The 12808-nt window shown below is 47.2% G+C and overlaps 1 protein-coding gene across 5 annotated transcripts in view; it reads right to left on the bottom strand.

Annotated features, from left to right (window-relative positions):
- Nucleotides 1-12808, bottom strand: part of DAAM2 (dishevelled associated activator of morphogenesis 2) — a 126907-nt gene that overhangs the window by 24932 nt on the left and 89167 nt on the right. For all 5 annotated transcript variants that reach the window (XM_043907376.1, XM_043907381.1, XM_043907379.1 and 2 more), the window contains exons 6-11: nt 10671-11004; nt 9240-9350; nt 7970-8073; nt 6778-6844; nt 5625-5742; nt 3282-3420 (exon numbers count right to left, since the gene is read on the bottom strand). In XM_043907376.1, the coding sequence (XP_043763311.1) occupies nt 3282-3420; nt 5625-5742; nt 6778-6844; nt 7970-8073; nt 9240-9350; nt 10671-11004 (873 nt within the window). The remainder of the gene's footprint in view (nt 1-3281; nt 3421-5624; nt 5743-6777; nt 6845-7969; nt 8074-9239; nt 9351-10670; nt 11005-12808) is intronic.

The following is a 12808-nucleotide window of genomic DNA, read 5'->3' as shown; positions in this document are numbered from 1 at the left end:
ACACAGAGTGAGTGGGCAGAGGGTATCTAAGTCATGTGCCCTATTCATGTCAAACTCTCATTATGTGGGGTTAAAATGAGGGCTGTACCCAGACACATCAACGTATGAGAGGTGAACTTTCAAGGTGAGATCCCAATCATCTGGGATCATCCCAATCTGGAAGCATGAAGGAGATAGATCCATGATTCTTGGCCTCCTTGAGGAGGCCTTGATCTGGTTGACCAGATCAGGATACAAGGAGGGGACAGAGACTTCCTTGGCAGCCCAGTGTTTAAGGAAATGGGAAGAGAGGATGTGAATGCACATGTGTCCTTCTCCAGAGGAGGAAGGACTTCCCTGGTGGTCCAGTGGTTAAGGCTCCATGGTTTCAATGCAGCGGACCCGGGTTCCATCCCTGGTCAGGGAACTAGATCCCACATGCTGCAACTAAGTCCCAGTACAGCCAAATAAACAAATAAATATTTTTTAAGAATAAAATAAAATAAAGAGGGGACAAGGTATGAAGGAGGAAATAATTTATGAAGAGATTTCTCTGGAGCAAGCTATTGCCATCCTCCCTTGGTGCGGAGGTTTGGGGAGGTGGGGTACAGGGAGGTTCTCCTTCACTGCTCTCTCGTGGAGGTGACCTCCTGGCACCCATGCAGAGAGTCTGACCCATGTCCCCTGCTATTGGGAGGGAGGCATGGTGGACTGGGACTAGGCAGGTCCAGAGGGTGGGCTGGCACCCATGGCAATCCAAGAATTTGTCAGAATGAGAGATTGCATGAGGGTTGCTCATGAGTCAGAGAGCATCATGGAGGAACGAGGCTGAAGCTGTTGTAAGTCTCATCCAAAAAATGCACCTGGGAGAAAAGTGGACACTTTGACAACATAAGTCTAAGCGTACTGTTGTTGTTCAGTTGCTAAGTCATGTCTGACTCTTTGTGACCCCATGGACTGCAGCATGCCAGGCTTCCCTGTCCTTCACCATCTCCCAGAGTTTGCTCAAACTCATGTCCATTGAGTCAGTGTGTTGTATTGCCAGTGAATCAGGATCTCATAGAAGGGATGGTACTAGGCAGGCTTGGAGGGAAAAAAGAAAAACATGCCCAGCCAGTGACCAGGGTTTTGTGGTGGCAGGCGCCCAGCAAGGAACATCTGAAGACCCCAGGGATATACGTCATCTCTTTATCCACATGCTAAACCCAGAGAGCAGGAAACCTATTCACTAAGTTACCTGATTCAAGCAGGGCCTTTCCCCATTTTTCCTTCCTGCCCCCATGCTCCCTCTGGTGGGGGTTCAGAAAATGGTTAGCTAGAGGAAAGGAGGGGATAGAAGGGGCTGGAAGAGAAAGAAAACAGAGAAAGAAGCAAATCATCACACTCATGTGCGCGCACACACACACACACACACACACACACACACACACACACACACACACACACACACACACACACACACACACACACACACACACACACACACACACACACACACACACGCTCTTCCCATTGCAGCTTCCAGCTCCAACCAAGGAAGGAAAGAGATTTAAGGCCGAATCAAATCTAGAATGCTGATTCATATCTAAGACTAGCCCTTCTACTTGCAGAATTGAGACTATGTTGGTGGCTGAAAGTGAGCCTAGGACTCTTATTGTCCAAGAAGCAGCAAAAAGTTCACTGCACGTTGTCATCCTCAGCAGGGGAGAAGCTTCCCCACTAAATAGTGTAAAGAATGAGCAGATGATAAAAAATAAAGCTGTTTTCACTATTTATCATAGCCAAGACATGGAGCAACCTAAATGTCCATCGACAGAGAAATAGATAAAGAAGATATGGTATAGGTAGAAAATGGAATATTACTCAGCCACAAAAAAGAATGAAATAATGCCATTTATAGTAACATGGACAGACCTAGGGATTATCATACAAAGTGAAGTAAGTCAGGCAGAGAAAGACAAATACCATGTGATATCACTTCTATGTGAAATATAAAAAAATGACACAAATGAACTTATAAAGAGAAACAGACTCACAGACATAAAAAACAAACCTAAGGCTGACAAAGGGGAAAGGTGAAGGGAATAAATTAGGTCTTCTGGATTAACATACACACTACTATATATAAAGTAGGCAGTCAACAAGGATTTACTGTAGAGCGCAGAGAACTCCACTCGATATTCTATAACAACCTATATAGGAAACGAATTTGAAAAAGAATAGACAGATGCATGTTTACGTATAACTAAATCACTTTGCTGCACTCCTGAAACTAATGCAACATTGTAAATCAACTATACTCCAATATAAAATAAAAATTAAATTAAAAAGGTTTCCTAATAAAGCTGCCTTTTGATTACTAGTTGTATTCTTCCAGTGTACCAGTTAGGATTTTGACTATAACACCCGGCTATTTGTGCAAATGAAAACAGTATCATGAATAGTTCAAAAATCATTTTCTACTTGGCTTTGCAATGTAGCACAATGAATCATTGAGAGCCAATGTATCTCCTTAAGGGCAACAGACTCAGACTGATACTGAAAGCAAAAATTTAAAATTAAAAATCACTGTGTTAACATGAAGCCTGGTTATTAACTGATGCAACTGTAAACTCATTTCTTGGTGTTTCTTTACACCCAGGGTGAGTCAAAGATGATATGCCAGAGACCTTAGGCTCTGACATCCTTTTCCGATAATTCAATTGTCATGCTCTATTTTCAGTGGTCGGCAGACCATCTCTAAAGGGCCAGAGTAACTATTTTAGGTTTCATATGTGAGGTCTCTGCTACAGCGTCTTGTGCGTGTTTTTAACAACTCTTTTAAAATGTAAAACTATTCTTAGCTCATGGACCACACAAAACAAACTGGAGGATGGAGGCTAGCCCACAGCCATAGGTTGCTGACTCTTCCTCCATGTTACATTACCGTCTCCCTCAATCCACTCCAAGCAGCGGATCATGGGGTGCAGTAAGCACCCTCTATAAACCTCTACTATCCAATATGGTGGTCACCAGCCACATGGCACGTGGCTACTAGAGTTTAATGAAAACGAAATAAAACGTAAAACTCAGCTTCTCAGTCCCACTAGCCACAGGTCAAGAGCCCAGTAGCCACGTTTAGACAGTGTGCAGAGAGACCATTTCCGCTATCTCGGGGAGTTCTATTGGATGCTGCGGCCCAGGGCCCATCTGGAGCCCTGTCTGGGTTTGCGAGAGGCAGCTGAGATTTTGCTGGTGAAACGCCAAGTAGGAGAGAGATGGGGAAGGAAGATGAAGACAGGCGAGGGATGGCCACTGCTCACATGTTGACGATGTTCTTGACGTTGAAGTTCTCCAAGGGAGCCAGGTCAGGATCCACGCCCCTCTCGTCCTGGAGGACAATCTGCTGCAGGATGCGGTCCAGGAGCTGCCACTGCTGGAAGTAGCCACCGTTTCGCTTGTCTGTGGGAGGACAGGCATCCTATCTTGACTGAGCTGCAGAGCCCCCTGGGGCCCTGCCCTAGGGTCACCGCCTGGGGCCAGGCTGGGGAGGCGAGCGCCTGACCTCCCTCGGCAAGCTCCCCGGCCGATGGAGGAGGAAATGTGATTGCTGATAATGAAGGCTCATAAATCCTATCATTTCTTGCTGATTTGCAGCTGACCTTTTATGAATGTGTCAACCCTCTAGATATATTTCTCTACTCCCAGAAATGCTTTCTGGCTGCCTTCTTCCCTGTTGGTACCCTGAGCATCCCATGCCTTAGGAATGCAAATTGCTTTTTTTTTTTTTAACAATTATCTTAGAAAAGCACATTCAAGAAAGTAAATCTGCTCCAAACATTACATGCTGAATAATGAAGTCTCTAGGGAAATTTTTTTTTTAAAAAGCAAAGGCTCTAGGATTATCGATGCTATTGTCCTACAGAGAAAGATGAATGAAAAATAATTACAGGTGTGTCCTGGGAGGGGGGTCAGAATGGGCTGGAGAAGCAGTCTTGGAATCCAGGCAGATTTCTTGGTGAAGGTGACCCTGGACTGTGAAGGCAAAGGCATTGTGCGTGCTGTGCCTGTTTCCACAGGGCCCTATTGCCATCCACCCAAATCGCAGTCTGACTGGAGAAGGACTTTATTTTCATGGGATCGCCACAAGCTCCTCTTTCTCGGTTCTTGATCCAAGTACTGTATTCCTACTGACCACCAAGGGGGGGTCAAGCAGCAAGATCCTGACCTCAAAGGCAGACCATAATGCCTACAAGGAGGAAGGTCACGTCTGCACAACTCCATTTTGAGGCAGACTGGGGGGACCCATTCACAGTACCCTTGGAACAGCAAACACTCATGGGAGCAGAAGTCAGAATTCCCAAGTCTTTCACCAAGACCTTCTAGACTGGGTTTTGGAGAACTGGCAGCTCCCTGGTCCAGGGCACTCTATCTTCCCATCACTCCACTGGCACATGCATTGCAAAATGATAATGTCTTCCATTTGCCTTTCATCCAGGAACACAGCGTAAAGCCTGTGTTCACAGAAGTAGAACGTGATTCATCTAAAGCCCTGAGCCCTGGGGACTTCCCTGGTGGTCCAGTGGCTAAGACTCCATGCTCCCAATTGGGCAGGGGGGGCGGGGGTCTGGGTTCAATTCCTGGTCAGGGAACTTGATCCTGCATGCTGCAACCAAGACCCAGTACAGCCAAATAAATATTTTTGAAAAAAAATTCCTCTTAAAAAAATTAAGTCCTGACCCCAAAGAAACAAAATTCTTTCATATGTAAAGACTGTCTGAGGGCTCACCCACTGTAACATGGAGATACTAAAACACATGCCTTAAGCCATTTTGAGGTTTAGAGACACTATATTAATCTCCCATCACACCCAGCCCTGAGTCGGCAACAAGAAATTATAGTTTTCACCACCAGCTTGATTACCAATACCAACATCACCACCACTAAAGAGAGTCCGTCTAGGTTGACCATTTTGCTGGTCCATCCCAGTTTCCAAATCTGCTATTTTATGAAGAGCTTAAATACCAAATGGTGCAGTTACAATTCATTTCAGATCTCACACTGGGGTGGCTACTAGTAACTATGTATAATTTATTTGGCCACTGTACACACCTGGATCTTAAGAGTTTAGCATTTGCTCCTATAGATACAGACATTTGGTATTTGTAAAGGCAGGCAGGAACAAGGGTGTGAGCCAGCAAGGGCTAGATGGAACAGTGGATAAAATCTTTAAAAACAAACAAACAAAGCAACGAGTGTGCTTTCATGTGATTGCCACAACCTCCATTCCACAGCTGTACAGCTCCTGGAAGCACAAAACTTCTTTCTGGAGCGCCCCAAGAAGACCCATCAAAACGCTGCCACGAGCTGGCAGTCAGGGCTGTTTGATTTAGCAGGGATCAAGTTCTGCTTGTTGGTCCAGGATGTTGGCATTGCTTAGGGCTAAATCCTCAGCCTCTGTGCTGGGGACAGTGAAAGTCCTGACTCCAAGAAGGATGGGTAGAGTAGGGGTCTGAGTCCTCCAGTCTGACCTCCTGGGAGCTGGGGTACAATTGGGCCAGGAGGGATACACGGGGAGACACCCCGACCCTGGGAGCTTCTGACACCTTGTCTCAAGATGCCCCGGGCCAAGGGCTCAGACTGGCCGAGGGCAGGGTACTACTCACAGGGCATCTGTAGGCAGTGGTGCAGGACGGACAGCAGGCAGGGGTAGGCCTCCGTGTGCTTCAGCTTCTTGTGGATCAGCTCAAACATCTGGGACGCACTCTTGGTATCAATGTGGACCTGAGGGTGTGGGGGGCACAGTGAATGGGGCGAGGCAGGGAGGAGCAGGGGAAGAGAATAGAGGGGGAGATGACCCTGTCTCCATCCACTGAGCCCCATCCTATAGGACAGCATTCCCTCCCTGCCTCTGGTCCAGGCTTAAAAAAAGAGAAGGGCAGAGAAAAGGAGGAGAGACATGTGCTAATTATATAAACCAGGGTTCCCCAGCCTTGGCACCACCGGCATCTTGAACTAGATGATTCTTTATCAGTAAGGGTGAGGGGCTGCCCTGTTCACTGTGGATGATTTAGCAGCATTTTAGCCCTACATCTACCGGATGCAGGGGCATCCTCCTCACTCCTGCTGTGACAGCTAAGAACATCTCTAAACATTGCAGATGCCCCCAAGGGAAGTAAACTCGCCCCTGCTTGAGAACTACTGATTCAAACTAAGGCGAGGAAGCCTGGCTGACTCGAGGAGCACGTGGCCTAGATCCACAGCCTGGGTGCAAATACCAGACCAACTCTGCAGGTGTGTGACAGCAAGAAGCTGCTGGTCCTCTCAAACATCAGTTTCCTTCTCTTTAAATTTGGGGCTCTTTTTAGAATCGAAAATGATGGTGCTTGGCCACTGAAGCAGCAGCCCAAAGTAGGTTTCTATTTGGACAGGGATTTTCTAGCACCATATTAAAGCAGCAGGTGTGTGTATTTTCAGGGTTACCAAGGCTCACATGGAAACGATTTTGTTTGCTGAGCAGGATTCAGTTAGCAATGGGGAAAGGTGACTCAGGAGATTATGGAAGACAGGGAGAAAGTCATCCCAGAGGAGGCATTCGAGGGCAGCTGTGTGTAAGAATTGTCTCTCCTTCCTTTGGGGGTTGCAGTTTCCTCCAGGGGAGATGCTCTCCTGGTTTAAGGCGAGGCCCTGCAGAGCGACTATACTGCCAGGGCTCCAGAAGTGAGACCCGGCCAGGGTGGCACCACCAGGGAACCAGGACAACACACAACACAGGAATCGGGACCCACGGCAGCGGCCCCGCCCTTGCAGGCTCCTCACCATGTCAAACCTCCTGGCCAGCTCCAGGTCATCCTCATTCCGGACCATCTCAAAGAAATCCAAATGCCTAGATGGGATAGGGGGATAGAGGAAGTAGACATCACTGCCAGGTCAGCCCTGGGTGAGGGTTATAGCCCCTTTAAGCCTCTGAAATGACTAAATCTGAAGGCTTCATGCAAATAAGGCCAAGGCAAAACCAGAAAGAAGTTAGCTTCCTGTACATCAACACTCGTCCTTTATACAATCTCATGCCCATCCTTGGGGAGGCTAACCCAGGGTCCTATCATCACCTTCAATCAGGCTCTCCCAGGTTGACATTGGTGGCTGGATCATCCCTGACTCTGTGGGGGGAGGTGGACCTGTGAGTTGAAGGACATGAACCAGCATCCCTGACCTCTACTGACCAGAAGCCAGCAGCGCCCTCCACTTTGAGTTGTGATGACCAAAAATGTCTCCAGGTGCTGCCAGATGTCCCCTGGGTGGGGACAGGGGGGAGATCCCCCACAGTCAAGGATCACTACCCTAGGTTGACCTTCCCATGTTCTCAGACCACCCTAGGTCTCCACTCAAAGCCAATCTGTCATTTTCTACCCCGTCCCCTCCTCCACTCCACTGCAAAAGGATCCATCCACCCATCCATCCTCTCTCCCTTAAGACCTAGTGTAATAAAATAGCCTGTGTGAATAGGATGGACCAGAGGGGCCCACTGGTGATACATAGGAGCTTCATTGTGCTCTTTAGTCAACAAAGGCCTTGATGGCTTGCACCTTGAGAGGCGTGTCTCTGCAGAACAGGGGGGCACTGTGGATGTCTGGCATTCCTGGCTCCCTACAACCAATGCAATAGTGCCTCCCCCAGTCAGTTTGAAAATCAAAGAACACCCCTACATTTCCAAATTCCCCCCAGGATTGGTACTGCCATGGCAGGGGACTACTGGGTCCACCTGCCTCTAACAGCAGAGATGAGACAGGAGGTTGGCCAGGAGGACAGGAGGGGACATAGATGATGTGGAACAAGGAGGTGGGAGAGCTGTCGTCCACCTTTCCCCCAGACCCAGAGCTGCTCCTGAATCGATGCTGGGTGTGGCAGGTGGTCTCCTAGGGAACAGAAGCCTCTCTGAGGGTCTCGACTATCCCCCACTGAGGCACTTTCCCCATAGGTTTGCGGTGGGGATGGGTGGCTTGGGCCTTACTTGTCCAGGATGGCATTCTCGTGCTGCCGGAGTTTGTCAATCACAGGCTGTATCCCCAGCATCAGGAACTCGTACCGCAGATGCAGACGGAACTCCAGATTATCCTGGGGGTCACCAAGGGGGTACTAGGCTCACCGGCTGGTCTCCATTTCTGCAAGAGTCCCCCAGTGGTCCCCTCACGGCCACTCCAGTTCCACCACATCCCCAGCAGCAAATGCATCAGAACTGCTTCAGGTCCCAGAGCAGCAAGGAAGGGTGAGGGGAGACAATCTTTCACCTCGTTAGTCACCCGCTTAACTCTCCTGCTCACTTCACCAGCTTTCTCTAAGATTTTGGCCTCAAAGAGTGGAGCTGAAGAGTGATACAGAGCACATGCTTCGGAAATCAGACAGATCTTGGTTCCAATCCCTGCTCTGTCACTTAGCAGTTTTGTGACTCTGCAGAAGGCTTAGTTTTCTCATCAGTTAAATGGGCATGACATTACTTACCTAACAGGAATGATATTCATAAAAACTACCTAATGAGATATGGTTAGCAACTAATCAGAACAGATGTCAGTATAAATAGCTGGTACTGACCCAGGTGATGTCAGCATCTTAGGAACAGGTAATTCCCTCAACCTACCTCACCTAACTCAGGTCATCAGGATGGGATGTTTAAAAAAAAAAAAAAAGAGTATGCTGGCAGAAAACAGAGGAAAGCAGAGATCATTAAGTTGCCCCTTTTGACCTTCCACAAGCTGACCTTCACCAAGGCATCAGACTGCCTTAGAATTTGGGAAGTTCACCTGCTCTTCAAGTTCATCTTGTATTTTTGCTATTTTCATGGTCTGGGAATCCCATTTCTGACCCCATTCTGAAGGAAAATCAGAAGTCACACATCCTAACAGAAGATGCTAGAAGACAATGATTGGCTAACTCAGAAATCAGTCCAGAAACAGGTCTTTAGAAAGCTTTAGAAAGAAGGGCCAACACTTGTCCTCCTCCTATAAATGATCCCCCGCCATCCTAAGCCATTATTAGCCAGACAAGCTTGGGTTTTGACCATGACACATATAATGCATGATGCCACCTATGCAGGAAGCTCCCCAGGAACCCTTCTTTTCTTGGTGTCCAGTGCAGGGGGCAAGACGTGACAAAGACGATCTGAAGACACGAGGATGGTGGTGGCAGCCACACCAACCCTCTGCCTCTTCCCCAGGCAGCACTAACGCCCTCTTCCTGGGTCCAGAAAGTCAGGGCACAGCAAGGAAATGGAGAAGAGGCCTCACCTCTCCAGCACCAGCATTGAGGACAGCGTTGATGAAGGACATGATGGCTGTTTTCAGATTCACTTCATCCCGGTATCGGCCCAGACTTCGGTCCAGCTCATTCAGCAGGGTCTGGATGGAAAGGCAGGACCGAAAAGAAGGGAGGGATCAGGATCCTACAGGCCCAGCCTCACACCTTTGCTCCCACCATCCCAACCACCCAGAATGCTGCACTCATTCTCTGTACCCAGTCTATCCAACTCATCTTGAATGTTCTCTAAGCTCACCTTTTCCAAGAAGCGTCCTTTGCCTCTCCACATCTCAGCCCCAGTCCTGCCTTATTCCTCTCCACTCAGCTTTGGGGACTTGCTCTATTTTGCTGGGCGATGCCAAAATGCTGTTTCAGCACTTTACAGCTGTTTACAGCTCATCAGCCCTCCATATCCACGGGGTTCAACCAACCCCACATTAAAAAATAAAAACATACATATATATTTTATATTTCAGAAAGATTCAAGAAGCAAAATTGGAATTTTCTGTGCACTGGCAACTGTTTACATAGCATTTGTATTTTATTTACAGTTATTTACAGAGCGTTTACATTATAGTAGGTATTATAAGTAATCCAGAGATGACTGAAAGTATACGGAAGGATGTGCATAGGCTATATGAAAATACTGCACAACCGTAAGAGATTTGAGGATCCACAGATTTTGGTACCTGTGAGGGTCCTGGAGGAGGAACCCCAGAGGATACAGAGAGTAATTGTATTCACTCTCAGCTCCTTAATAGCATGGCCACTACCTTTTATCTCCTTTGTATATTCTGCAAAGGGTCCAGAGTCACTTTTCAGAGTGGGTGCTGTAAAATGTGCTTTAAATGATGACAGAATAAACATGTAATCAATTCTGGTGGACAAACCATAAAGTTTGTGATGACAGGTCACATCTATTGAGACTTACTCTGTACCAAGACACTATACTTATTGTCTCTCTCTTTACTGGTGCAGTCAGGGAGAAGAAAAGGCACTAGTATGGCCTGAGCTCCTGGGACTGGTCCCAGTGTCGCCAAAGTAGACACTAGTCCAGGCTTAGAACCTAACACTGTTTATTTTACCTGGCCACGCCGAGCAGCATGTGGGATCTTAGTTCCCCGACTATGGATTGAACCAGTGTCCCCACACTGGAAGTACAGTCTTAACCACTGGACCACCAGGGAAGTTCTGAGGCCTAAAATCTTGATTCCAACAATGGCATTCAATTCAATAATTCTTGCTGGAGCCCCTATCTGAACCAGGTGCTGGGGTCGGAGTTGTAAAGCCACAAAAATGAAGCAGAGCAATGTTCCAGCCTCCAGGAACCCATGGTCTAGGTGGGAGTGCATTATCCCAGCCAAACTCCCCTCTTAAGGCCCCCCGGGGCTTTTGACACAAGCCCCCCGCCAGGCCCTGACCTGGAAGCGTGTCCGCTCGGCCGCATACACCTGGTAGTGAAGCATGGCCTGCAGCACCTTCTTGTGGCCGCCGGGCACCAGACACACGGCGCCCAGGATCTCCAGCACGGCCACCTTGGTCTTGCTGTTCTCCGTGCGCAGGCTCTGGGCGATGGTGCTGATGGCCTCGGGCTGCGCCAGCACGTGCGCCCGCCCCTGGGAGTTGTTCATCAGCGCCTTGATGCAGCCAATGAGGGAGGTGTGGATGCGGCTTTCGCAGGTGGCGTGGTCCATGCTCCGGAGGAAGTTCAGCAGACAGGTCAAGCCCTCCAACTCGATGAAGCGGGTCACAAACCTGCCCAGACCAGAGCCGTCAGCCAAACAGGTATCCTGCATTGGCATATTATTCTGTCTGCATTTTGCAAATAGCTACCCCTTATCTAGGGACCACTGTGTCCCACCTACAGAAGCCACTTGGTTCATTTATAAAGTTTATCTAAAGCACTCATCCCCCTGTGGTTGCTATTTGGTCAACTTATTAGGGCTTCCCTGATGGCTCAGATAGTAAAGAATCTACCTGCAATGCAGGAGACCTGGGTTCGATTCCTGGGTGGGGAAGATCTGCTGGAGAAGGAAATGGCAACCCACTCCAGTATTCTTGCCTGGAGAATCCCATGGACAGAGGAGCCTGGCAGGCTACAGTCCACAGGGTTGCCGAGTCGGACATGACTGAGCAACGAACACTTTCACTTTCAAAGCACTGAAGAGCTTCTGCTTCAGAACTGTGGTGCTGTTGAAGACTCTTAAAGAGCCCCTTGGACTGCAAGGAGATCAAACCAGCCAGTTCTAGAGGAAATCAATCCTGAATATTCATTAGAAAAAATGATGCTGAAGCTCCAATACTTTGGCCACCTGATGTGAAGAGCCAACTCTTTGGAAAAGACTCTGATGCTGGGAAGGATTGAGGGCAGGAGGAGAAGGAGTGACAGAGGATGAGATGATTGGACGTAAGTTTGAGCAAACTCTGGGAGACAGTGAAGGACAGGGAAGCCTGGTGTGCTGCAGTCCATGAGGTCGCAAAGAGTTGGACATCACTTAAAAATTGAACAACAACAAGAAAGCTCTAAAATCCTTACCACCTCACAAGGGACTCACATCTTGTTTGCATTTTAAGTATTGTGCATTTGCATATCACTGTCAGTGACACAACTATGAAGGTATATATGAAAGGGATGATTATGATAATTATTAGGATAATTATCATGGCTGTTAAACCTGAAGACTCATCACCAGTAAGGATGGCAATGAAGAGAATTACAAGCAGACAACAAGGAAGACTTCCAGAGAGGACAGCCATCAGAGTCACTGCATCAAGGGATCAAAGCTGGGGAAGGCAATCTTTAAGGGACCCCTAAGAAAACATCTGCATTAGCTTAAATGTTAGCAAAAAACATTAAAAACCATTTAGTGTGGGAGTTCTTAACCTGGAATATGTGTTCCCCTAAGGGGTCTATGGCTAATGAACTTCCATGGGAAACAAAAAATATACTTTTTTTGGTAATCCCTACCTTGAATTTAGCATTTCTCTCAATGATGAATGTAAGCAATAAAATATAGTGGCATTACCAGAATTTCTGACTTTCTCACCCAAAGAAATCACAGCTATTTTCATCTCAAATTGCAGCTGTTACAGATATCTCAAAATATCATTTCCACTCATCAGCACTTCAAAGTTATGGTGGTTGCTAGTTCTTTTTATTTAAGGCATAAAGCAGTACATTTACTGCTATCTCACAAATGTTTAAAATTTGGTGGCTGTATTTCAGTTTAATTGGTTCATTTTTAAACTTTATCTATTTCTATTATTTAAATACATCATTCGAATAAGCAGTCAGTAGGTTTCATCTGAGTACCAAAGTCATCCATGGCACGTGTAAATGCATACACACACAAGCGCACACACAAACACACAGGCTTAAAACCCTTGATTTGTAGAACAATAACTAATGACCTGAGGACATGCCATAAATGAAGCTGAGGGAAGCACTCTATATAATGAATACATTTGATTCCAAGGGCATCTGTGAGTATTTCTACATGATTATATAAATATACTTAGAAAAACAGAACGCATTCTTAAGTTGTTAAAAATAGGTATC

This window comes from Cervus elaphus, chromosome 7, assembly GCF_910594005.1.
Source record: "Cervus elaphus chromosome 7, mCerEla1.1, whole genome shotgun sequence".
NCBI classification, from domain to species: domain Eukaryota; kingdom Metazoa; phylum Chordata; class Mammalia; order Artiodactyla; family Cervidae; genus Cervus; species Cervus elaphus.
This window is presented reverse-complemented; position numbering and strand designations above follow the sequence as displayed.